The 26,302-nt window shown below is 36.2% G+C and overlaps 1 protein-coding gene across 1 annotated transcript in view; it reads right to left on the bottom strand.

The window, feature by feature from the left end:
* Window positions 1-25,376, bottom strand: part of LOC101283879 (doublecortin domain-containing protein 1) — a 77,803-nt gene extending 52,427 nt beyond the window's left edge. The window contains exons 1-6 of the mRNA XM_033409848.2: window positions 25,257-25,376; window positions 14,380-14,561; window positions 8,355-8,454; window positions 5,406-5,541; window positions 3,670-3,823; window positions 119-277 (exon numbers count right to left, since the gene is read on the bottom strand). Coding sequence (XP_033265739.2) covers window positions 119-277; window positions 3,670-3,823; window positions 5,406-5,541; window positions 8,355-8,454; window positions 14,380-14,561; window positions 25,257-25,292 — 767 coding nt within the window. The 5' untranslated portion in view covers window positions 25,293-25,376. The remainder of the gene's footprint in view (window positions 1-118; window positions 278-3,669; window positions 3,824-5,405; window positions 5,542-8,354; window positions 8,455-14,379; window positions 14,562-25,256) is intronic.
* Window positions 25,377-26,302: the final 926 nt, after the last annotated feature.

Here is a 26,302-nt window from a genome sequence, read left to right as displayed (position 1 = left end):
GTGTTGATGTAAAGAGCAACTAACAGTAATGTAAATCTTCAGTAATATTTTTGCCCTAAAGTGAGTGAATCTAAGACCAGGTAGAAATCTCTAACAGGAATCCCTTGCAACTTTTTACCTGTATTTCTTCTCTGGTTCCACATTTTCAAAGAGCTCTTCTTCCATTTTCTTTGGAAGACTGTCATCTTCATCAAAGTTATGAGAAGTTTCCTGCCAGGCATACCTGAGAAGTGTGTGACAAGCCTTCATTCGGAGATGGGCTCTTGCATGTGAATCTCTATCAAGGTTCAGAAGGAAACAGAAGTCTAAGAAATCTGATTTATACTCACAGAATTTTCTCTGAGGTGTGGTCTGATAATATCCTGAATGATGCTGGTGGATCTGGAAGTCATACTTCCATAATGGTGCCTAACACTGCAAATTCACATCCTACTAATACACAATTTAGATTTTTTAATATAAAGCTGCAAATGAATCCTCAATCACATAATAGCAGCATTCATCTTTGTTATATTTACTCAGGAAGAAAATGGGGTCATGTATTATATTTCAAAACTAAGATTAAGACTACTCAGTAGTTTTGGAAATTCATAACAAACGTGTAATGAGACTCTTGCCTACTCCATAAATGTGTCATAATTCTGTCTGGAACAGACAGCCTAGATTACTAGGTTTCATAAAATTTACTCAATAGACAATGTTAAGGAATCTTAATAACTTTTCCTCTCAATAGAAAAATCTAGAGAGACTCAAATAGCACCAGCACAAACGTGCCAGGTTTTGATAGAGAATAATACACAAAAACACTTAGAGTAAAGAGTCATAGTTTGAATAACTGAGTCAGCCTTGTGGCCTCTTATTAAGATGAAATCGTGAATGGAAACATAACCACCATGCAGATCTGAATATATCAAATCCCCAGGCACTGTTTAGGGTACACTTGCTTCCGTGGGATCATGACACAACTGAGGACTGCTCTGCTGAAGGCAGGATAAATATACAGGCAAGCATACTTCAGCACTCTAAATGTGCATATGTGTAAATAAAGTTCTCTGGGGGAGGCTGTGGTCACCAAGGTGCTTGCGGTAATTTGATGTAACTGCAAGCAATATCGAATTACCCAAATCTCCAGGGACAATTCCTGCGTTAGCAGAGCAGACCATACACTTTTCAAATGTAACAAAAGTATTACATGTGGATATGAAATTGGTGGGTAACAACAGCCTTATTCAGAGCTGCAGCACAAGCAGCTTCTGAAGACAAAAAACTCATTAACAGTTAAAGAAACAACAGTGCCATCTTGTGTTGAAAATAAAAAGCACAGCTTTCCTACCAACTCAATTTCTTTGAGGGAAACAGACAAAAAAAAAAAGTCATTCTTAGACATAACAAGATTCTTCCTCCAAATCCAGATGGGATTTTCTAACTTGGGATATCCATATACTCCTCGGCTCCCAAGCAAATGAAGGACAGTCAAGTTAGTTTTAGAACAGCCATTTAAAAATACATCTTGCTTTATTGATTCATGTCCATTCATTCATTCATATAACTAGTCATTATTTAATCATTCATTCCTTTAACTAATATTTCTTAAACATCTACTATATTGTAGGCACAGAGTTCTAAGTATTGGGGATAATAGTGGTGAACAAAACAGTTAAGTTCTTAGGATTCACGGAGCTTACATTCTAGTGGGAAGAAGAGAGACAGTAGATAAGTAAATGAATAAACAAACAATGGATATCACAAGTGGAATAAAACAGGAAATTGTGATGGAAACTGGGTGAGGTGGGGTAGGGTCTACTTTACCAATGGAGTTATAGAAGGATAGAGGTATTCTGAATTATTATTTCAACATTAAAATGGGCCGCTTTGTGAAATAGTGATCTCCCTGTTCCTAGGAGTATTCAAGAAGAGGCTGGATCAAACGAGCTTGCCTAGAATGTGCAGGAGATTCCTGCATTATGTTTTTTTTTTAATTGAGGTATAATTGACATATAACACTATATTAGCTTTGGGTATATAGCATAATGATTTGATATTTGTATATATTGCAAAATGATCCCCACAATATGTCTGGTTAACATCTATCCCTGCAGATAGTTCCAAAAATTGTTTTCTTGTAATGAAGACTTTTAAGATCTGCTCTCTTAGAAACTTTCAAATATGAAGTGCAGTATTATTAAGTCACCATGCTCCTGCATTATGTTTTGAGTGGACTCAAAGAATTTTAGCTCAAAGATTTCAGGCCTTGATGAAATCTATGAATCAGAACAAGAATCTTTGCTCTCAAAGATGCTCTTTTTTTTTTTACTTTCTATTTATTTTTTTCCAAGTGCAGTATAATAACTCAGAGGCTAGATACATTCTTTAGAAGAAGAACAAAAGGGAATGTTAGAAAAGTTTATGGCCAATTCTCTAACAATTGAGGAAGATACAATATAGGTCAAATCACTCTTTCTGAAAAAGGCTTTCTGGTGCCTTTGTTAGTGTCAGGATGTAGGACCAGATGAACTACCCATCAAAATGAGGAAGTTTGATTCCTAACATAAAAGTTAATATTCTTGTAATTAAGGATAGAAACAGTTATTTAAAACAGCTTGTATACCAATGATTAATGAAAATTAATTTGTATACAAATTAATTTTCAGTTATTGCAATGGTAATTGACTTGCTATTTTTGGTTTTATAATTTGGAAACTAATTCAATGATTCCTTCATTTATTCTGTAAATGATGACAAAAGTCAGTTATCCTGGTCTTCACACAACACGTGTGATAGAGTTTTTGCCCTCAAGGAATTCCCAAATTGGTGGTGGTTGGTGGAGTAGAGGGGAGGGAACTGATAAGTACATTGCTAGTACAGACATTGTCATGATTGATTTCAATGATAAAGAATCCTTCCACAGACCGAGGACGGGGCAAGTCAGCTGGAGAGAAATGAATATGTGGTGAGAGGCCTGCAGCAGTGCATCAGTGGAGTAGGCCGCAGCCCAGAGACAGCTTGTAGCTGCCGAGCTGGAGCTTGGAGTTCATGTGGCACAAAGAAAAAGTGTGGAGTGGAGGTGGGCATGGGGGTACAAATAAGGGTTAATGACAGGCCTGGACCAGGGTCAGGAGGGCTTGGGATTCCAGACTAAACATTGTCTTCTGTCTGCAATAGGTAGCCATTGAAGAACTGTATAAAGAGGATTGTGTTTTAGAAAGATTGTCCATAGATGAAACTTCAAGGTGAATTGGCAGGAGGAGATTATGGAGATAGAAACCAATCAGAAAGCTATTTCAGCAATCCAGGATGATAACTTATATTAACATGCATTCAACTTGAACCTACATTAAGGAAGAAGCATAATTGTTCCTGAAGTCCATGTTTATGGAAACAAAAACATGATGAATTCCTCAAATAAATGTCTCCAGTTCTAAGATTCCAGTCTTTTAAAAATAGCAGCATCATATCAAAATTACTGAAAGTAGATTATTGTGCTTGTTGAACACTGAAGCTCCAGCTCTATCCTTTTGCCAGGAAACTAATTAAATACTAGCTCTTCAACTTCTATTAGTTTCACAAACTTGGCGTGGGTTCCTTGCATGGGCTCTGTGGTGTTACTGAGCTAATGAGCTGAGTTCAAATAGGAACCAGGTAACTTTTCTGGCCACACTGATTACTTACAGAATTTCACTGGAAGCATTTCCCGATGTTAAAGCATTTTTTTGCACTTGCTTTTCCTCTGGTTCTATAATTTGCTTCTCTTCTCCAAAAATTGGTTTCCGCACAGCAAGCTTGGCTCCCAACACAATGTCACTTTGGACTTCTAAAACAAGAGCTGAGGAGAAATGCACAAATTGCATGGACATAGTAGTTATGACCTCAGAGCACTAGGATTTTGAAAACACGTGTTAAAATAAAAATGCAGAAAATTTCCAGCTATTTGGTCTAAGAGAATACATTCTAAGTATAATTGATAGTTGCTCTTTAAACTAATAAATTGGATTTCACTTAATTTAATTTTTTGTAAATTCCTCTCAAGACATTCTCAGTCAAAAGTGCTAAAAAATAGGTCTTTCCAAAAATAAGTTAGTTATAAATTCTAACTATTCAAATGGGTTCCATTATTTAGATGTATGCCTCTAGGTCATTCTCTGGCATCCAAACTCCTCAGTGAAAGTTCCCAATGCCTTAAAAGACACATGCAAAGCTTAATGTACAGTGTTCAAGATATGCAATAAGATAATGTTTTAAATTATATTAATGATTTTTCTCTTCTATATGTAGGACCTTTGTCCTGATCCTGGGGTAGCCTTAAGGGAAGGTGGTAGACCATTAGGAATGAGAATTGTTACAAAAGGAAAGCGAAAGTACAAATACAGTTTTGACATTCAGGCACAAAACAATGGCCATGTAAGTCAGATGACACTGTCATGATTTAGGGTTTTTTCCAAAAGCCTTTAGCTCCCATTTAGCTTATCTCAGTGTTGACCTGGAGGAAACCTACCATTTCTGGGCCTGAGGGGATCTGTGGCAGAACACAAAGGCAGGCAGAAAACCAGCACTGGGTGTCATGATTCTGCCTACAGGCTTTGCTGCAGGAATCTTAGCTAGACAAGGAAACACTGAGGACATTGCCTATGGTTCAGGACGCGGTGATGAGTTACCTCTTGAGCTGTCCTCACCACGTCAATCTGGGGCATAGCCACAGGAACCTGGGTCTGGTTTCCGGGAAGTGCAGCCATGACCCAGGATTTACTAAGAGCCGTGCAGGGGAGTTTTCCAGAAGTGGCTGCCAAGCAGGGGTCAAGAGGTTCTGTAGCAAGGATTTGTAGAGATGGCTACCCAACCACAGCCAGGCTGCAGAGGGCCAGAGGGAGCAGAGGGGAGGCTGAGGCAGGCAGGAAGTAGCACCCACCCAAAGCATTATCTGGGCCAAAAGAATGGAACACTGTCACCCAGCCATGGACTTCAGCCAGCAGGGCTCAGAAAGCAAGAGGATCTGCACCCCGAGTTCTTTCCTTCCATCCTAGAGAAGAACTAAAGTGAGAGTCTGGAAACTGAGAAACCTGAAAACCTTCCCGAAAGGGACTATTTAAATTAATGGATGGGACAAGTTTAAACCTGACTGTACATTTAAAGTTTTCCTTGATGGGGGTAGCTGGGGCTCACAAAGAAGGCCCAATTTATTAAAGACAAAATAAAGAAAGTATGTTTTCTCTGCACGTCCAAAGTACAGTGTGAATTAAAATATGCAACTCTGTTAAACATAAAAATTAGTCTAAAGCTAAACAGCAAGACGCAGGGGTGAAATATGACCTGTTTAAACAAAGTTGGATTTTTTAAGAAAAAAGCAATATCATCAAGTTTTTTTTTTTTTTTGGCTGTACATATATAAAGTAAATAATTCCAATGCTTACCCTCTATCTTACGTGTACTGCAGAAAGTTTGAATTTTAGAAATATCTGATGCTAAGTTCCTCAGGAAGATCTGCTTCTTCTGCTGAGCAATGGACAGATCAGGATTGATCCAGTGTTCTCCACATGAAACATACACCTACCAAAGAAATGAGTCTCTAATCCCAGATACAACGGCTCACAGCAGCATTGTTATAGCCCAAAGTGGAAACAATCAAAACACCCTACAACAGGTGAATACAACAGGTGAATGGTTAAACAAACTGGCACCATACTCAGTGATAAAAGGCACAAACTATTGATAAAAGCAACAAGTTTGATGGATCTACAGGGTTTTGTACTGAAAAAGCACTTCTCCATACTATCTTTGCAACTTCCTATAATCTTTAATTATTTCAAAATAAAAAGTTGTAGAAAAAATAATTTTTTAAAGAAAGGAAAGAAGGAAGGAAAGAAGGAAGGGAGGGATGGGGGGAAGGTAAGTGGGTATAAATCAGGGGTTTAAATGTGAAATAGCTAGTGGGAAGCAGCTGCATCACACGGGGAGATCAGCTTGGTGCTTTGTGACCAGCTAGAGGGGTGGGATAGGGAGGGTGGGAGGGAGATGCAAGAGGGAGGGGATACGGGGATATATGTATACATATAGCTGATTCACTTTTTTATACAGCAGAAACTAACACAACATTGTAAAGCAATTATACTCCAATAAAGATGTTAAAAAATTTAAAAATTAAAAGTTAAACACTGAAAAAAATTGGGGGTTCGTAAACTATGGCTGAGGATCAAATCTCGCCGATTGCCAGTTCTTGTAAATAAAGTTTTATTGGAATACAGCTATGCCCACTCATTTGCATGTTATCTGTGAATGTTTTCGTGCTACAATGGCAGAGCTGATGTTTCAATAGATCACATATGGTCTGTAAATATTAACTATCTGACACTTTACAGAAAACTCTGACAACCACTGGTATAAATGAACTTGCAGTATATGCACCAAAAGGTTAATGTGGATATTTCTAGATGCTGAAATTATGGATGATACTTTTTCTTCTTGATTTTGCTTATAGGTACTTCCTAAATGTCCTTAAATAAATACCTATTTCTTTGAAGTGAGGAAAAAGTAGAGTAATATATTGAGAAAGACTCGGTAAAAAGAAAAAGAAACTCAATGTTGCGTTTTTTTAAGGCCACTGACTGATCATTACATACATACTTTGTATGTGGACCCAGGGAAAACGTTCTCAAAAATATCTTCTTTCTGATCAAGAGGGTTATTTTTCTCTCATGGACATACTTAATCATGTAACTGTTCATGTTTCAATCCTCATGCTGGTGGCTCAGAACAGTTGACAGATTCATTTCTAGCAAATATGTTGGTCCGTATAACAATCACTCCTGGGTCCATCTCATCCTCCTTTCACACATACTCGCTTAGCCCTGGTGACCTCATTGACTTATCTTTAAGTTGAATTTACCTTTTTGTGTCATATGTTTTAATGCATCTACCTTAAATTCTTTCTAAAATAACACAGTGAATAAGCACAGCAGGAAAAACAAAAATATTAAAATCAAACAAACAGAAAACTTGGCAGTGATAGAATTAGAATTCAAAACACCGTCTAGAGCTTCCCTGGTGGTGCAGTGGTTAAGGATCCACCTGCCAATGCAGGGGACACAGGTTCAAGCCCTGGTCCGGGAAGAGTCCACATGCCATGGAGCAACTAAGCCCGTGGGTCACAACTACTGAGCCTGTGCTCTAGAGCCCACAAGCCACAACTACTGAGCCCATGAACCACAATTACTGAAGCCCGCGCGCCTGGAGCCCATGCTTCGCAACAAGAGAAGCCACTGCAATAAGAAGCCCGCGCAACCTAATGAAGAGTAGCCCCCACTCACCACAACTAGAGAAAGCCCAAGTGGAGCAACAAAGACCCAATGCAGTCAAAAATAAAAATAAATAAATAAAAATAAATAAATTTTAGAAAAACAACAACACTGTCTACCAGACTCCAAGAACAGAGGGTCTCCACTCTGCCATGCTGCCTCTGCTATTAGTCACTGGTACTTGGGTTTAAGACTCTTTCAAGGGGTCTTTACATTCAGAGTCTGAGTCAAGTTCTGATAATTTGGTACAAGCTTGGTTCTCTGTTCAAAGAATTTCAGGCATCAATCAAGGCAGGTTTTCTTCTCAAGCTGATACCGTAAATTCCGTAAGTCGGGGGAAAGGCTGGGCAGCTAAAGTCCTTCCACTTCTCAGCCTTCTCCAGCCTCCCAAATAGAGTGTGTGAAAAACTAGATATGATTATTTTTTTCTGAAAAGGTAAAATAATCATTTAGTAAGAAATCATTAAATAACTACATTTTGAAGGCCTCGAAAAGAATACAGAATCTACCCCCTTAAAAGAGTAGGGCAAAAAAGAAAAAAGTTAAGGGGCTTCCCTGGTGGCACAGTGGTTGAGAGTCCGCCTGCCGATGCAGGGGACACGGGTTCGTGCCCCGGTCCGGGAAGATCCCACATGCCGCGGAGCGGCTGGGCCCGTGAGCCATGGCCGCTGAGCCTGCGCGTCCGGAGCCTGTGCTCTAAAACGGGAGAGGCCACAACGGTGAGAGGCCCGTGTACCGCAAAAAAAAAAAAAAAAAAAAAAAAGAATAGGGCAGAAACCACAAGTGGTTAATAATGTGGTCCTCTCCAGTTTCTGCCCTCATTTATAACAGAGGTTGTGATGAGCATTAAATGAGTTCTATTACATACAGCCCTGAAAATCATGCCTGACACATAGTAAGTGCTCAACAATCAGCTATTCTTATTACTTTCTGATGGTTGCTGAATTAGGATAATTCTGAGAAAAAATAACAGGAAAAAAATGGTGCTTGAAGTCTTATATTTAAAAACGCTTTCCTTTTAATAGTATCAATATATTAATATTTCCAGTTTCACGCTCATGTCTTTACCAGTTCATCTCTTTGAAGGTCTTTTAGGGCAAAGATTTCCTTCCCCTTTTCACTGAACAATCTCCGAGCTGCAGAAGGTAAATTTAAAATTTCAGTGCACCTGTAATAAGAGACACAAAAATTGACCTTGCACATGCAAAGTTTCCAGCAGAGAAGAGAGGAAATAAAAGAAATCACGGGCCTGGATCATTAACAACAACTAGCTCAGCAGGACTGTGGGATAGTCAAGAGCTTGGCTCTGGAAACCAGCAGCCCCCTTTTGAGTCTCATTCTCCCTCTCCAAGTTAAGACTGGGCAAATTATTTAAGCTCTCTAAGCCTAAATTTCTTACCTTTCAAGGTTGCTGTGAAGATTAAGGGTTGATTATGAAACATGCTTAGCACAGTACCAAGCATGATCAACAAATCAAAAAAACAAAAAACCCCACATCATTATTTATTTTTCACTCCTCAGTATGCCCCTACTTTCCTATTTGTGTGCCTTTTCTCTTGTTCTCCCTTCTACATTAAACACCTTCCTCAGCTTTTGCTGTTGAAGTTCTACTCTCTCCAAAGTTACATCCATCACCCAGCAGTTCCTCATCTCTCTCCACCAGAAGTGATCCCTATATATAGCTCTTTAACTCCCTTTCAAATAGGAAATTTTTGCCAGGTTAAACATTAAACAGTGATTTTTTTCCCCTCAAACAAGCTCTGGGCCAGCCCTGTGGATATTGAGATGAACGATACAGTTTCCTTGTTTCCTGAAGGGCTCCTTCTCTAGTAGTGGGGAGAGACCAGTCAGCAACTGAAGTGTGATATGAACTAGTGGGTGCTGTCACAGGCACCTGGCCAGGGAGGTGAGGACACAGGGGAAAACCAATGAATTCTTCCAGGGAAGCCTCAGGTAAGGAAGTAACATTCGGGGTGGGCCTTGATGAATAAACCAGAGTTAACCAAGTAGGGTCAGGACTTAGAGAAGTTTTATATGGCTGGAGCTGAGTTTGTGGACAAGAGGTAGAGCCAGATGAAGCTGGTAAAAAAGATGGAAACCAACTGAAAGCACTTAGGATGCCAGACTAATGAACGTGGCCTTTATCCCGTTAAGTATCAGGAAGTCATTGAAGGAATTATAGTAGAGGTATGGTGTTGGCAGATCTGCTTTTTAGAAAGTTAACTGTCAGAAAAGTGCAAGATGGGCTGGAGGTGGCGAGGCTGGAATCTATATAGTCAGTTTAGGGTAGAGGTAAAGAGGTGGAATTCTGGGGAAGAGGAAGTAGAGCTAAACAGAGTGATGGGTCGTGTCCTAAAGAATGCTGTTTTATATTAGAATGTACTGTCTAGAGTAAATGAGTTAGAAGTGACTTTATGCTCATCAAGAAGACTCAGCTGTATGAAAAATATTTCTCAATTTTATTACCTTAGCTGGCCAAAAGCAATCGAGCAGGTAATTAGGCCCTCCATTTTTCTGAGAGGTCTTAGAAGGAAATAAGCCAGTGGGAATTAAGTCTCTCCCTCTCCTGTCACAACTCTGGAAGCTGATGGGCTGGTGAGAACTGGACTGGGTTTCTCATGCATAGGAATTGTCGGGTGGAGGTATTGCGGGGCGGGTGGGAGGGAGAACTGTAAGAGAACTGAGCCCCAACCAGAAGATTGGCTTCATTCTCTCAGGATGCTGCCCAAAGACCCAACCCAATTCCTGCTACTCACCCCAAATCCAAGCATGACCTACGGAGAGTTACAATCATGATAATCTGATCCCACTCACATTTTCCTCGGAGAATTTTGGACTGTGGGAGTAACCAGTTTTAGGACAAGTGGGAGAGTAAAGTGAAGGGGAAGCTGGTGGATTTTTCTTTCTTTTTTTGGAAACCTGTTTTATTTTTTATTTATTTTATTTTTTTATACTTCTTTTCTGAAATGCAAATCCAACAGTAGATGCTAAAATTCAGATCTAAATTCACTACTGTGCTTTAGAAGAGTTATCTTTGCACTGGCTACACTGGCAAAACATAAGCAACCACTGAAGAACACATCTTTAGTTTGATGTAGCTACCACCGGGCATATATTCCTTAACTTCATCTACAGAATCACCCTGTCTTCAGTAACTCTTAAAACTTCAAATTTTATATATAGGAAGTAGTTTACTAAGTTGTTACCTTTTACTAGCCCAGACCCTTAATATTGCACAGTATTTTCAGGGTACAAATAGTAGACTCGTATCAGGAACTTTCCAACAAGTTCTGTGGAAACCCTATTTTAATAGTGCTGAATTCAACTGGCCCATGTAGGTGGGTTGGAGAGAACGGGATAAGCTGTTTCCTCTGTATTGAATTCCTCTAACTAGTTCATGTGCCAGCCAACATCAATGGAGAGAGAAGAAAAGAACTGGCTCTTAAGTGCCTAATAAGGAATGTGTACTCTGTGGTCCAATTGCCTGGGTTCAAACTCTAGCCCTCTCATGTATTGGCTGTGTAACCTTGGAGAAGTTACTTAACTTCTCTGAGCCTCATTTTCCCCATCAGTAAAAGGGAGATGTAACAGTACTTATCTCATAGGGATATCTTACAGATTAAATGTGTGAATACCTGTAAAGCACCTGACACATATAAGTCAGCAACACATTATTAAAATGGATCACGCACTGCAAGCACTTCATGTCTACTCTCGCGTTTAATTCTCACACCCTTTCTGAGAAGCCTATTTTACAGATAAGGAAACTGAGCCTGGAGATTAAGTTCCTTGCCCAAGGTCACAAAGCTAGTGAGTACAAAAGCTGAAATTCAAACCTAAAACTCTCTGGGTCTTTTACTACATCATATGGCCTCCTGAGAGGGCATCATCATAGAATAACAGGGAAGAAACTGAGGCTGAGATACTGAGTGAGCAGTTCAGGATTTCTCTGTTACTGAGTTGGCCAAAAAAGTTCATTCGGGTCTTTCCTTAAGATGTTACAGAAAAATCCAGACAAACTTTTTGGCCAACCCAATACATGGGGGCAAGGGTCCTAGACATGAAGTCCTTTGACCCTCACACCAAGAGTTAGGACTGATAACCATGTGGCTTGGATTTACAGAGTATCCAGAAAAGCAGAGTCTTATCTCTGACTTTGTTCTCTCAGGACTGGTTTTTCCAATGCTCCATGTTTCCTGCAAATTTAAATATCAACAAAAACGGTCTATATCTATTATTTTTAAATGGGTCTTGTTATGCTGTTAGGTCTCCCTTCAGCTTTGCAGATGGAAGAATCAACAACAACAAAAGATCCTCGAAACCGTCTAAAGTGAATTATTAAATTACTAAAGGATAGCATAATTTTCCTTAAATTCTATAAAACTACACTCTCATATTCAGCAAGACATATTTTGTGAAAAAGTTTATAGCAGGTGCTCTACTTTTGAACAGCTATCAAATTCTATGGGAATAAATCTTGTTTGGGTAGGAAAATATTGATGAAAAGAAAAATTATAATGTAATTATAAATTATAAATAATTTTTATTATAATAATGTATAATAAAATTTTTATTATTATAATGTATAATAAAAATATGGTATAGATTAGTGACATTTAAAAATTGATTTAAAGTAGGTAAATATCCTGCCCTCAGTTCAAACAAATTCAAACCAAAGTGCTGTAAAATATATATTTTTTAATGGGGATAATTTACATTTACAGAGTTTGTAGTTCAGAAGCTAGGGGAAACCACCAGACCTAGAAATTTTGGGGAAAAACATATTAATTAGCATTGGTATCATGTACTTATAGCTTACATATTTCACAGATTAAAAACTCCAGAATCACTATATTAACAATTGTTTTCTTATATAGGTACATAGGTATTTTGTGTTATAATCATTCAGGCACTTGAATGGAATATATCTTTGCATTTAGGGTAGTATTTACCTCTCCAAAAGTTGGTGAAATCCAGTCTGGTTTGTTTCTGTTTCAGAATATTTAGTGACATAATTTTTCCCATTCCCTTTCCTTTCAGTGTCAACATTTCTGAAAAAAATGATCCAAGATTTGATTGATATGGCAGTATACATTGTCAATTATCATTCAGCTTGTTTAAGTATGTGAATAAATAGTGAGGTTTTAATTTATCATTATTTACTCTAAAAAAAATGCCTTTCTTAAAAAAATAGGATTTCAAATACTACCACAATTAAATATTAAACTTCACATTTATACTATGAAAAATTTATACAAGAAAATAAATTTTCAATATCTGAATCCTTTTCCAATAATGTTGAACACTCTGAGATGTGAATTTATCAAGTTTGAAGAAAATGCAGAGATTACATTCATTTTGCCTTTGAAGTTTTATTCATATACTGTTCATATTTATATGTTTATTCATATATTACTCAGATACTGTTTCAGTTATCAATCCAAAACTAAAAATGTTTTTAATAAAAAATTAATGATGATCACAGTAAAAGAATTGCAATATACATCATTCAAATTTTCAAGTAAGAAAGAATTGTGTATTTTTAGAATCTTTATATTTTATTAAATGAAAGTGTTCAAATGTAATGTTCAAATGTTCAAATGAAAGTGTTCAAATGTAATGTTAACCAAAACACTCCCTATTTAAATCTTCTGTTACCAGTACTTACAGAAAGATTGGGGGGAAGGTGTGGGGAATGCTATTGATGATCCTGTAGAAAATTTTCTGAATCAGCCAAGAAAAATTAAACTATATTCAGTAGAGTTTTGATGTCAAATGTATGCCACTGTATTTTAATTATTTGGGAATAATTAATTCATGTAGAGAACAAAATGAACATTTGATTAACCAGGACACACTGTTCCATGAACTTAGCAGAGAGTTTCACATACTCTCTACTAGAATAGCTGTCCAAATTAACAAATCTCTCAAATTACGTTTGGATTACGTGATTGAATCATGCATTTTAAAACATAAATTGATCAGATTAAATCTCTATATAATTTTGAGACACATAAAGATAGGAAGGGATAGAAATTACCTGTTAATTTTGCATGTTAAAAAAAAAGTCATATACTACTTTAAGGGCATTACCCTCACATTTTATGTCTAGTAGAATGAGCTAATTATGAAATGTATGCGTCAAAGATTTCAATTTCAGGGTTGACTTTACTTTGAAGATTAAAATTTTACTTTATCATCTTTATAGGCAGTTCAGTGGACAGCCGATCTGAATGTTACTCATTGTTCAGTGATGTATGAAGTATATTTAATCAATGTGAAGAAAGTAATATTAAACTATTATCAGCAGCCTCAAATATTCTAAACATCTCAAAAGAAAGGTCAAGAGGTAATATCACAGCTAATAATATGAGAAACAATGTGTTTAATTCATTCTTTACATCAGAGTTTTGCCCTGATCTATGATTCCTTTTGTCATAAAATGTAATGAAAATACAGCAGGTGACTTTCTCCAATGTTGCAGAAATACTGGGTGTTTGGGAAGATTTTATTCCAACCTCATAACGTAAGCTAAAGGGCAGATCGATGCTTTTCTAGGATGGTAAACTTTTAAAATGTTATTCCAAGGCAAGGATATAGATTATGTAAAGTTATATTTTGAGAACTGTATTTGTTCATTAAATATTCCAAATATCTAAATGTAAATAATTGTGTGTAATAACTTAAATAATGTAAATAATAACAAAGTAAATACTAACTTAAATAAGAAATTACAAAATTAGATTTAAGAAGGAATTTATGAGCTCATTTATTTCAAAATACATTAATAAACCCAAACAATAATGCTAATTCAAAATAGATATTGATCATAAAACTTTTTTTTATCAGAACTACTTATTTCTAACTCATGTTCTCTCATGGCCAGCCTAAATCACCAGTGTTCAAATTAAGTTCTTAACATAGAAACTAAATGAATTTTAGTATCTATTTTTACCTCCAAATATCAATATGGGAGCCCTTTTTAAAGAATAAACACAAAATTTCCCCAGAAAAACATCTGTAATCAAGAAGACAAAAATCTGTAGAAATTAGAAAGTATGCTTGATGTGAAATATGAACAAGTTGTTCTTACTGCATCTTCTGCCTAGGTGAGATGTCTGGACTGATTATAATAAGGGCTCTGGTTTTGTTCTTGTCTCCATTCCGCAAAACTCTGAGTCTCACAGGGACATATTGCTCCAGTGTCTTAGAGATGGGTTTCTTCATGGGAGGACCGTTTGGAAGAAGCAGCCCTTCTATTGGCCAATCAAACTCCTTCAGAAAGAAATGACAAGAAAATTGATAATAAGTGAATAGGAAGAGTCATTCCTATATATAAAAAAATAAGCACACTTGCTTATACCTTTAATATTTTATTCGTTCATCAAACATGTATTGGGCACCTAAAGATGTTCCAGACAATTCTAATTAACGTTTTATTTTAATGAAGAGGAAAGATAGAAATTTTTAAAATGTATGTACAACCTGTGCTGTGTTACAACATGGAAGATTTATTCCCTTTCAGAGAAACATCATTCTGGAAATACAGAACTGAATTAGTTTGGAATGTTTTTTGCTCCTGTATAAAATATCTCTAATCTATGTGAAGAAAGGAAGAATGTATGAAAAGTGGTTTTACAACCCGAAATAATATTGTCTTAAACTAAATCTATTTGGGGAACACTTCAAATAACAGAGTGAGATGAGTGAATGATAAAGCTTAAACAAATTTCAAATATTTCAGCTGTAGAATTTGGTTACTTTGTAGCCATCATTCACATATTTATTTATTTATTAATTCATGCATTATCCAAATATTTAATAATTGTTTCCTATATTCCAGGCACAGTGCTAGACACTGGAAATAAAACTATGAACAAGACTGGATACTCATCGTCGAGGAATTTCTAGGGGATGCTCAGAAACTTACCTAGAAATAAACTGGCAATTGCAATAACGTGAGTGTAATAACAACAGGGTACAAGGTGTGATGGGACCACTGAGTAGAACCTAACTCAGAAATGCCATGTAAGAGATCGGAAGTCTTAGTAGGAGTTAATGCGGTAAAGGAGGGGTAAAAGGATGGGACAGTGTATGTATCAGATTTGAGAATTAATAGAACATGATGTTCAGGGAGTAAAAAGAGGCAAGGATGGCTCCCAGGTCTGTAGCTTGGACAACTGGGTAAATGGTATTGCCATTCACAGAAACAGACATTTGTGGAAGGAGACTAAATGAAGGAAGGGATGATCAGAGATGATGATAGGCAAGGTCCAAGGTCTTTCTTTCCTTCCTCCCTCCCTCCCTCCCTCTCTTCCTTCCTTCCTTCCTTTCCTTCTTTTTTCTCTTTCTTTCTTTTTCTTTCCTTTCTTTCTTCCTTCCTTCCTTTCTCTTTCTTTCTTTCTTTCTTTCTTTCTTTCTTTCTTTCTTTCTTTCTTTCTTTCTTTCTTTCATCTCTCTCTCTCTCTCTCTCTGTCTCTGTCTGTCTCTCTCTCTCTCTCTCTCTTTCTTTTGTCCTGGCAACAATTACTTTCCCATTAACCTGCAGTAACCATTTTATAAAATATGACACCTCCATTTAAGTGTGGGTCTGTTTCTGTGTGTTCTGTTTTCTTCAATTTGCCAATTTCTCTCTCCCTGTCCAGTACCATACTGTGTTGATTATATCTGGTAAATCTTGATATTTGGCAGGGCAAGTACCCTCACCTTATTATTCTTCTTTGGAAATTGGCTCTTGTTCTCCCTTTACCATGTCATATACATTTAAGAAACAGCTCAATTAGTTTTTTTAAAGTCTGTTTAGGACTGTAATACTCTGTAGCAGGTTAAGTAATTTCCTATCAATCCCATTTTGTTAAGATTTTTTTTCTTAAATGTATGTTGAGTTATGTAAAGTTCTTTTTCCTACATTTATTGAGATGTGCTCATATTATTATTTATCCTTTCATTGGTTATATATTAGTTATATTAATTTTTAAAAATTTTAAGCTAATCTTTTATTCCTGGATCAATCCAAATTGGTCACAGTGTATTACCTTTTTTACAGATTGCTGTATTTAATTTGCTAATATTTTCTTTAGGATTTTTGCTTGTATGTTCATAAATGATATTAACATGTAATTTTCTTAAACTATCCTCATCAAGGTTTGGTATCAAGTTTATCCTAGCCTCATGAAATGAGGTGGGAAGTGTTACTTCTTTTGTAATATTCTGAAATTTTGTTTCTTATATGTTTGGTAGAATTTGCCAATAAAACTATTTGGTAATGGTGTTCTCTTTGTGGGGAGATTTTTAACTACTGATTCTATTTTTTTCTATGATTATTGGACTATACAAGCTTTCCATTTCTTCTTGATTCTATTCTGTTAAATTACTTTTGTCCAGGATTTGGCCATTTTATTTAAGTTATAATATTTATTAACATAAATTTACTTATAATATCCTTTAATTATTTTCTTAATTTCTCAGCATCTATACTTATATCTTTCTTTTGTTCCTAATATTATTTACCTGCTTTTTTAAAATTAATCAGTTTGGCCAAGTATATACATTTTATTAATATTTTAAAAGAACCAGTTTTTTGACTGTTGGTTCTGTTTTATACTTACCATATGTTATATTGATTTCTCTAATTTACTATTGATAATTCCTTCTAATTCTTTGAGTGCATTCTGCTGTTATTTTCCTAACTTCTCGAGTTGGATACTTAATTATTAAATTTTAGTCTCTCTTCTCTTTTAATATAAGCATTTAAAGTTGTAAATTTCCTTCAAGTATGCTTTAGCTGCATCTCACATATTTTTCTTTGGTTCTAAACATTTCCTTTTAAAATTTTCATTAGGATTTCTTCATTATCCCGTGAGTTAGTCAAAATATCTTTTCAAATTTCTCAATATAAGGCCTTTTCTAATTATTTATTTTGTTACTTATTTCTAACTTAATCCATCAGCAGAACCTGCTTCCACTTTCAAAATATATCAAGGGCCCAATTACACTTCATCACCTCCACTCCCACCACCCCGGACAAAGACACTAGTTTCTCTCACCTAGAAATTGCAAAAGCCTTATAACTGCTTATTCCTGCTTCTACCTTGGCCCCTTTTTTCTCTATTATCCTAATGATTCTATTAATACTCAGTCAGAGCATATCACTTCTCTGCTCCTAACCTGTCAATGGCTTCCCATCTTGGAGTAAGAGCCAAAGGTCTTACAATGGCCCAAGGCCCTGCATGATCTGTAGCCCTCTCTTCTCTCTGGCCTTATGTCCTGCTGCTCTCCTCTCACTCACACTGCTGCTGCCACATTTACTTCATTATCCATCAAACACAGCATCTCAGTTCTATGCATTTCCTGGAATGCTCTTTCCGTAGAGATCTTATTGATCTTCAGGTCTGTACTCAAATATCACCTCAGTGAAGCCACATCTCTTGTCAACTGAAAATTTCCAAATCCTGCCCTGCCCACTATCCTTGCTTCTACTTTCTCCTTAGTTCTTATCAATGACTAACATTTATGAGAACATGTGATGAATGGCCAAGGGCTCTAGAGCCAGACTTCCTGTATTTGAATCTTTAACCCACCACTCCAGTTGTGTAACCTTGGGCAAACCTTTGACCAAAGGGAGATAGAAGCTGATGGATAAATTCTTCCCTCTTTCTTCTCCAGGAGAAACTCTCCTAAGAATACTGTTTAAAAGGCTCCTTGGAGGACAGCTTGATAGCACATTCTTATATTGGCTTTTCTTCCTTCTCTGCTTGTCTCTTACTCTTTCTCCCTGGGACTGTACTCCCTAACTAAGTAGTAGCACGTAAGCCATTTGCCTCAGGCTCCTCTTTCTGAGGACCCTAAGCAAAGATGCCATAGTCCACATGAACTAAAAATAGAGGAAATTTCCTAAAGGGGATATAGGTACCAATACCCCCCAAAAGGGGGAGCCATATTGAGCAGGCAAAAAGTTCAGGCAATCACTGCAGAGGTGGTCCTGGTGTCCTGTCAGTGTCCGTCTGACATGACCAAGATACAGATACACAGGGGTTGGGGAGATGTGCTGGCACGTTAGACCAGTACAGACCAAGACACATGGCCTTTAGTTTATGGAAGGGGAGAACATTTTTTTAAAGCTAGTACAGCAAGTAATAATTTACTAATTTATACTCCCTTGAAGAGCTATTAGAATCTTGCAATTATACTCAACAATCATATAGTTCAAGGAAATGCGTTTTAAATAAATATAAAAAATATCTGAAAGTTGTGAAGATTAAATCTTCTGAAATGGCATCTAATGCTCTAATTTGTTTGCAAGATGAGTCAGTAAATAACATTAATTTCATTTAATTAGGAGAAAAGCAATATAAATAAATGTTTAAAACTCTCATGAGTGTTTTTCAGTCTAATGTTTTTTCCTTTATAATTTTTGTATAATATTTTGCTTAGTAAATGTGTTCATAATAGTGGCATACCATGAGTCTAACTTATTGTACTTCTAAATAAGCGAAATTTGAATTAATGAAGTTTTACTGTATTCTTGACCTTCACTGAGAACCTGAGAATTTAAATTGCAGAGGGTAGTATTTATTTAGATATGTGTCTATTATTATGAATGGAGAAACATGGGGTCACTTTCCCTTACTATTGTTACTGAGAAGAAATACCAAAGGTTATGACAAACATTGTATATTTTCATTTGAAACTTTCCTATAAGGGTATAAGGGTTTTACTTAATATGAGAGGTGGTGGAGGAGTGGAGTTGTATAATTCTTCAAGAAGTAAGTTCAAGACGGACCTGTAATTCTTCCACAACAAAAATATTAAGCAATTCAGAGCAAATCAAAATTTGTACTAGTTTTAGACAAACTATCATGTAGCAAGGGTTGAATTGGTGGAGGAGAAAGAGAAGAACAGTCTTCTCGTTAAAAAATGACTGTCAAGGGCTTCCCTGATGGTGCAGTGGTTAAGAATCCGCCTGCCAATGCTGGGGACACGGGTTCGAGACCTGGTCTGGGAAGATCCCATATGCCGCGGAGTAACTAGGCCTGTGCACCACAACTACTGAGCCTGTGCTCTAGAGCCTGCAAGCCACAGCTACTGAAGCCCACACACCTAGAGCCCATGCTCCTCAACAAAGCCACAGCAATGAGAAGCCCTCGCACCACAATGAAGAGTAGTCCCTGCTCGCTGCAACTAGAGAAAGCCCAAGCGCAGCAACAAAGACCCAACTCAGCCAAAAATAAATAAATAAATTTATTTAAAAAAAAATGACTGTCACATTGACATCTTGTGTAAAATAGCTAATATTTCCCCCTTTTCTTTCTTTCGGAACCACGGAAGGGAAAGGCAATTCTCCCTTGAGCTTAGTCTGTGAGAAGTCAGTCTGAGTTCATAGAGTTAAGATACAGTACTAAGGTTGTTTTTCAATATCCTAAACATGCCATAACGCTGATGAATTTATCTGAAATGTGCTATCTTAGCCCCTAGTTATTTTTAGATCCTTCCACTCACTAAACATGTCTCATAACAGGTGGTAACCACCGCAGACAGTGGCTTTAACACCACCGCAGCACTGCTGATTTCAAATGGCTTCCTTTGCGTTCCAGTTAGATGAATGAAGGCCGAGAGTCTTCTCCATGACATCACAGAAACTCAATCCAAAGAGATGAACAATTATCATGGGTTTCAAAACTTTCCAAATGTATGAGCTATCACTGGCAGTTCTTTCAAGCTACCTCAAACCTTGTTCTAATGTTTAAGGCACTTTTACATTGTCTTTCATAGAAATAGAGAAATATGGTGTCAGGATAATGAAGGACAACAAAAACATGGATTAAACTGACTGGAGTGCTGTTTCCTTTCCTTCCATTTTCTCCATTGGAATTCTAATGTTCCCATTCATTTCATTTTGGTTTTCTACGTGTTCACACTACGCCATGGCACAGCTGCGTGGTCAGCAGACCTTTGATGAGCTGTGGTGCTCCCTTACATTGATAATTCTGCTTTTTCTTTTTCATCTCTCTCTCACAACCAGAGGCAGCTTGTGCTTCTTTTGGGAGTCCAGCTCTTAACCAGTGACCTAAATTTCTTAGTCAAATTGGCCCTCCCTTATCTATTTATTACTAATAAATTAATAGATTCTTCAATTTTTTCTTTTGGGCCTTTCTACATCTCCTTTTCCTCCCTTTATACTGACAGCTAGCTATCATCATCTCTTAACAGATTAATATGTACTTTTAACATGCTTTGTTTAACATGGGCCCCTCCAAATAGATATATTTTACTTCAGTAATTTAGAGAGATTAAAATCACTATCCAGTGGCTCATTCTAAAATTTTAAGTCTCTTTAGATTTACTTTTTGCAATGATTTCATCCTCAAATATGAAAATCCATTGCATTTTACCATTAAATGTTAAGAAGTACAACTTCTCAATTTATGACTTTTCCCATAAGGGTGAGAACCTGAGTCTCTAGAAATTATTCCAGTGAAGTTAGTCACAGAATTAACCAAAATAATTCATTCATCTTGTGGTTTTAGGAGGTTTTAACATATTTTAAAAATACTGATGTACCAAGATACATGAAATCTTATTTGCTCATAAAACATAACATCAATTGCCTTTTAGAAAGAATAATATTTAACAAGGAGAAAAAGGTGAAATCAGTTGCCACCACTGAGAGAGGTAAATAGTTTGGTATTAATGTACTCTGAGTCACCACAAAAAAAATTCTCATTATACATATTTCCTGAAATCTTCCCTTGGTCATCATTCTTTGTTGAAAAGTTCTAGTCAAGGAATTTGCAGAAGATTTTGAATCTCACTCAGGATAGTGTTTCTTAGATAGTTTTCTTAGATTCAATAGTTTGACTTAATTTTCAAGCCCATTCAGACAACTTTCTAGCTAACTTTCCTCATACTAACTCTCTGGCTGAATAAACTGGCTCAGCAAACAGCCTTGAAATGGGACACCAAACTTTTTCTGTGAGTTCTTCTTTCTCTCCCTTCTTTGTCCTTTATTCACAGAGTCTGCCTTTGTCCTTTTCTGGTTCCTTCCTTTTTGACACACAGCCTATACTTTTTAAACTGTAAGCTCCATGAAGGTAGGGACCATGTCTGTCTCCATTTTTGCTTTGTCTGCATTGCCTAAATATATAATAAATAGTGGTTAGATAAGTAATAAAGTTGGTAGATTAAATCTGGAATAAAATTAACATGTATGCTTATAGTGATCAAAGGGTTCTGAATCCCACAATATGAATATCACATTTCCTAATTACAGATTATTTATATGTAAAGTCTTTCCAAGGAAAAGTTAATTGTGCTTAATTACACATAGATAAAATCATCTTTTTGCTTAAAAAGTCAATTATGTGGAAGTGGGGCTGGAAGAAAATACGGTTCCTTCACATAAGATGAATCCAGTCTTGAAGTCAAGTAGAGTGCATTGAATTGGAATGAGAACTATCTCTGTTCTCTGCTTGGTAAGTGTTTCCTTCTCTTCCTCAAACATTTCAAGAAATAAGAGGATCCTTAGGCTGAGTCATTTTGAAATACATGGTCCATTTTCCTCACTTTAGTTTATTTAGTGCCTTAGTCCTTTCTGTTTAGTTTACAGGTCAAAGCCAGGGTTTTGTTGGAGTACAGTGACTTCTTAACCATTTCACTAAAAGCTACTGTTCTGTTTGAATGGCTAGAGAACTGTGGGGCAATCCATTTTCATTCCTAAGATCATTTAGTTGGCAAATTCTAAACTATTAGCAAAAATGTTATTGTTTTAAAAGGTAAATGTTAAAAGGAATATGGTTAAGTTAGATTTCCTAATATAATTACCATTCATCATTTAAGTCAATTAATTAGTTAACTGAATTACTTTACCTGTATACTGAGGTTGAAAAAAATGTAAGCACAATATCTGTGAAGTCTACAATAATTATAAATTGTTCTCTTTCCGTGTATAAGAAAGTACACTTCCTTATGAGGCATCCCTGTCCACCTCCAGGCGGGTGGGAAACTTAATATTCCAATTGGAAGTGTCCCCATTTCTGCCAATTTGGAAAAGCCTTTTTGTCTAGTTTTTAGCTCTGTACTTTTGGATACATATTGAATCAAATTAAATGTTCAAACTTCTTACCAGAACTGTTATTTCTTTTCAAGGATATACCCTTCCTTTCCCCTGCCTCAATGTGGTTTCTGGGCATAGATGAAAGTTCAATAAACCATATGCCACTGGGAAAAAGGGTTCATGGTCTATATGTGGTACTTGTCCTTGACCCTCAAAGATCTCTAAGGATGTGCTCTTCTCCTCTTTGGATACTGGGCAACCTGCTGATACCTGTTCACCTCCAGCTGAGAAGTAAGTTATCCTTTCTGCTCTCTAGGTTTTAGCCTTCCTAAACCTCTGAAGAAAAGCCTACAATTAGCACAACTCACAGCCTTTTTTCTTGGCCTATGCTGGGCCTATTTGTCTCTGTGCCACCTCTTCACCCCTGGCTCTATGTTGGCTCTCACTATGCTGCAAACCCTGAGTCTTAGGCATATAATTCATCTAGCCACTGGCTCAGGCTACCCAAACCACAGCCTCTGGTATTTTGAAGATCTCATTTCTCTCTCTAAATAAAAAAGCCTCAGATTTCTAGACTGTTGCTTCACTACAGTCTAAATATTAGGGCATATTTGAGGCTCTAAACAATGAATTCTTGGTTTCAGCTGGAATGACTCCATCTGTCCTTCCCCTAAAGTGATGAGACTCATTGATTCAATCACTGAGGACACATAGAGAATTGTGATTTAAGGGGAAAGAAAAAACTTGATTGAGACCAGAAAATTTGACAAAACAACTAAAAAAATCAGGATAAAATATATATATATATATTTTTTTCCAGATGTGCAGACTCAGCGGCCATGGCTCACGGGCCCAGCCGCTCCACGGCATGTGAGATCTTCCCAGACCGGGGCATGAACCTGTGTCCCCTGCATCAGCATGCAGACTCTCAACCACTGCGCCACCAGGGAAGCCCAGGATAAAATATTTTTTAAAAATCTTTTGGAACATATCACTGACCTAGCAATAAAGCAAGACATATTAGAGACCCAGGGCGGTAAACAGAGTGCTGAAGCTGGATCTTATCTTGAGGAAGTTTTCCAAACCCAGCAAACTTCTGTTTCCATGGTCTTGAGGGGAAGGGTGCAGAATTTCACCCAGAATTTCAAGGCCCAGCCAAGGTGGGAATTCTAACAGGAGACCCTCTCCTCTCATAAAACAAGAACCACAAAAGGATAAATTTCATTGAAAAGGCAAGCCAGAGACAATAACTCTCAGTGGTTGCAAGTAAAATAGACCAACTCAAACATTTTCTCTGTGTGGAAGAAAAAATAATCTTCATTGAGAATTCATACCATGGGCTGACCTCACTTGCAGTTTAAAGCATATTAGATAAAGATGAAGAGAAAATTAATAATCTGAAAGAAATGTTTCAAAATATGATCCAAAAATACATTATAAAGAGGCAAGGAAATGGAAAATATAAAAGAGAGGTTAAGAGACAAGAAGGTCAAAATGAGAAGGTCTAGCATACACCTAATCAGAGTTTTCTATAAAGAACAGAGGGGATAAGAGAGATAATACTTGAAGAGATAATGGGTGATAATTTTTCAGAAATGATGCAAGATATCAATCCACAGATTCAAGAACCTTTAGCAGGAAAAATAAAAAAACTGAAGAGACCCAAAGAAAAGAGAAGATTTTAAAAGCAGTCAGGGAGAAAAGACAGATTACCTTCAAAAGAAGAATATTCAGAATTATAGCTGACTCCTCAAAAACAGCAAAGTCAGTGATGTTATCTTCAGTTTGCTAAGTGAAAATACCCTATGTGAATGAGGGCAAAATAAAAGACTAAGTTCACTTAGTAAAAGTAAAAATAAATTTTTAAGTAATCTAAGATAAGTAAAAACTCTTTGCTACCAAAAACTAAAAGAAGGGTATACTAGGCAAAAGGAAAGTAACCCCAGCTGGAAGGACTGAGATATAACAAGGACTTAAAAGAAGAAAGAGAAAAAATTAGGAGTAAATCTAAATTAATATTAACCACATACAACAATGTTAATATCTTGTGGAAATTTTTTTAAGATAAGAATAAAATAGATGACACTAATAGTGTATAAGTTACAAATCAGACAACTGATGTTAAAGCATTCTAATGTTCTCAATTATTTAAGATAAGAGTAAGTATATTTGTTAACTTTAGATTTTGATCATTTACATATGCAAGCTAAAATGTTCAAAGTAATAACAAAAAAAAAATGGAAATAGAGGATATAATTTCCAATCTAGCAAATGGTAAAAATACAAGAAAAAAATTAACCTAAAAGAATATAAGAATGGTGAAAAGTGAAACAGAGAAAAAAGCAGATAATAATCCAAATATATATGTCATTACAATAGATAGAAAAGACTAAATCCCTTGGTTTAGAAATGAAGATTGTCTGACCATTTTTAAAAATTAACTATATGCTGATTACTGGAGAGTTCCCCTAAAACAGAAGAGTATACAAATATAAAACGTAAAAGGATAGAAAGAAGATATATAAGGCAAATAACAACAACAAAAAAAGCTGATATATTTCTATTTGTATTGGATAACTGAAAATTTTACTAGAGCTAGAGAGAGTCTACATAATGATAAAAGTTTCAATTCATCAGGGTGATATAATATTTCTGAACATGTGTGTGTCTAGAACTAAATTTCAAAATATATAAAGCAAAATATGACAGACTAGAAGAAGAAATAAATTCCATACCCATTCCATATTGGATGACTTAAATGCATCTTTCTAATTAATTGATAGAACAACAGCATCAATTGATCACTTGCACCTAACAACTGCAAATCAAAAACTTCATGGAAATTTTCACACACATTGACCACATACTGGGACTTAAAATAAGGCTCAACAACGATGTCTTATACTAAGCAGTACAACCTCATTAAGTTGGCCACTGGGAAGGACTGGCCACATGTAGGTAAGCTTATTCCAGAGAGGATTTTCAACTCTGGAATGTTTCCACTGGCCTGGCTTACCAGTCCCTTCATGTTTTATGGCCCACCTAAAACAAAATAAAAGACAAAAAGGAATTTAGCAAGGTTAAATATCACTTTAAAATATTCATTGAGTACTTCTTATTAGGTAGGCAAAAACTCAGTTTGAATTAAAAACCCAAATCTGATAATTTACTGTGTACAAGAGACATAAATAAAAGTAATTTTTAATGAAAGAATACATTTTTAAAAATTGGGATAATAGACAGTGGAATTTGAGGCAGAAGGCAAAGTAGAATAACAGTCAATTTATAATAACAATGACATAAATAACAAAACTAACAGAAAAAAAATCAAGCAAAACTTTTTAGACATTTAAAGAGAAACCAACATATATATAATCCCTGTGGGAGACGTCATTACATCACCAACAGATTATGAACTACTTGGTAAATTTTTTAAAATTTTTTATTGGAGTATAGTTGATTTACAATGTTGTGTTAGTTTCAGGTGTACAGCAAAGTGAATCGGTTATACATATACATATACCCACTCTTTTTTAGATTCTTTTCCCATATAGACCATTTCAGAGTATTGAGTAGAGTTCCCTGTGCTATACTGTAGGTCCTTATTAGTTATTTTTTTTACATATAGTAGTGTGTATATGTCAATGTCCCAGTCTCCCAATTAATCCCCCCCTTCCCCGCTTACCCCCTTGTACCGCTTATATGAGGAGTCTAAAAATCTGGTACAAATGAACTTATTTACAAAACAGAAATAGAGTCACAGATGTAGGTAACTTTTTTTAAGTAACAAGTAAGGACATAAAATACTTGACTGCTAAAACTAGTAAATGGAAGTATGACCATTTACTTATAGACATTTTAATCTGTTAACAGAAAATGTGTCTTTCTCAATAATTCTTGAAACATTGTAATATTTCCAAACACTAACAAATTAAACTTCAATACAGTTTTAAAATAAAAATTG

This window comes from Orcinus orca, chromosome 8 (assembly GCF_937001465.1).
Source record: "Orcinus orca chromosome 8, mOrcOrc1.1, whole genome shotgun sequence".
NCBI classification, from domain to species: domain Eukaryota; kingdom Metazoa; phylum Chordata; class Mammalia; order Artiodactyla; family Delphinidae; genus Orcinus; species Orcinus orca.
Note: the sequence above shows the minus strand (reverse complement) of the source record. Positions and strands in the feature narration are given on the sequence as shown.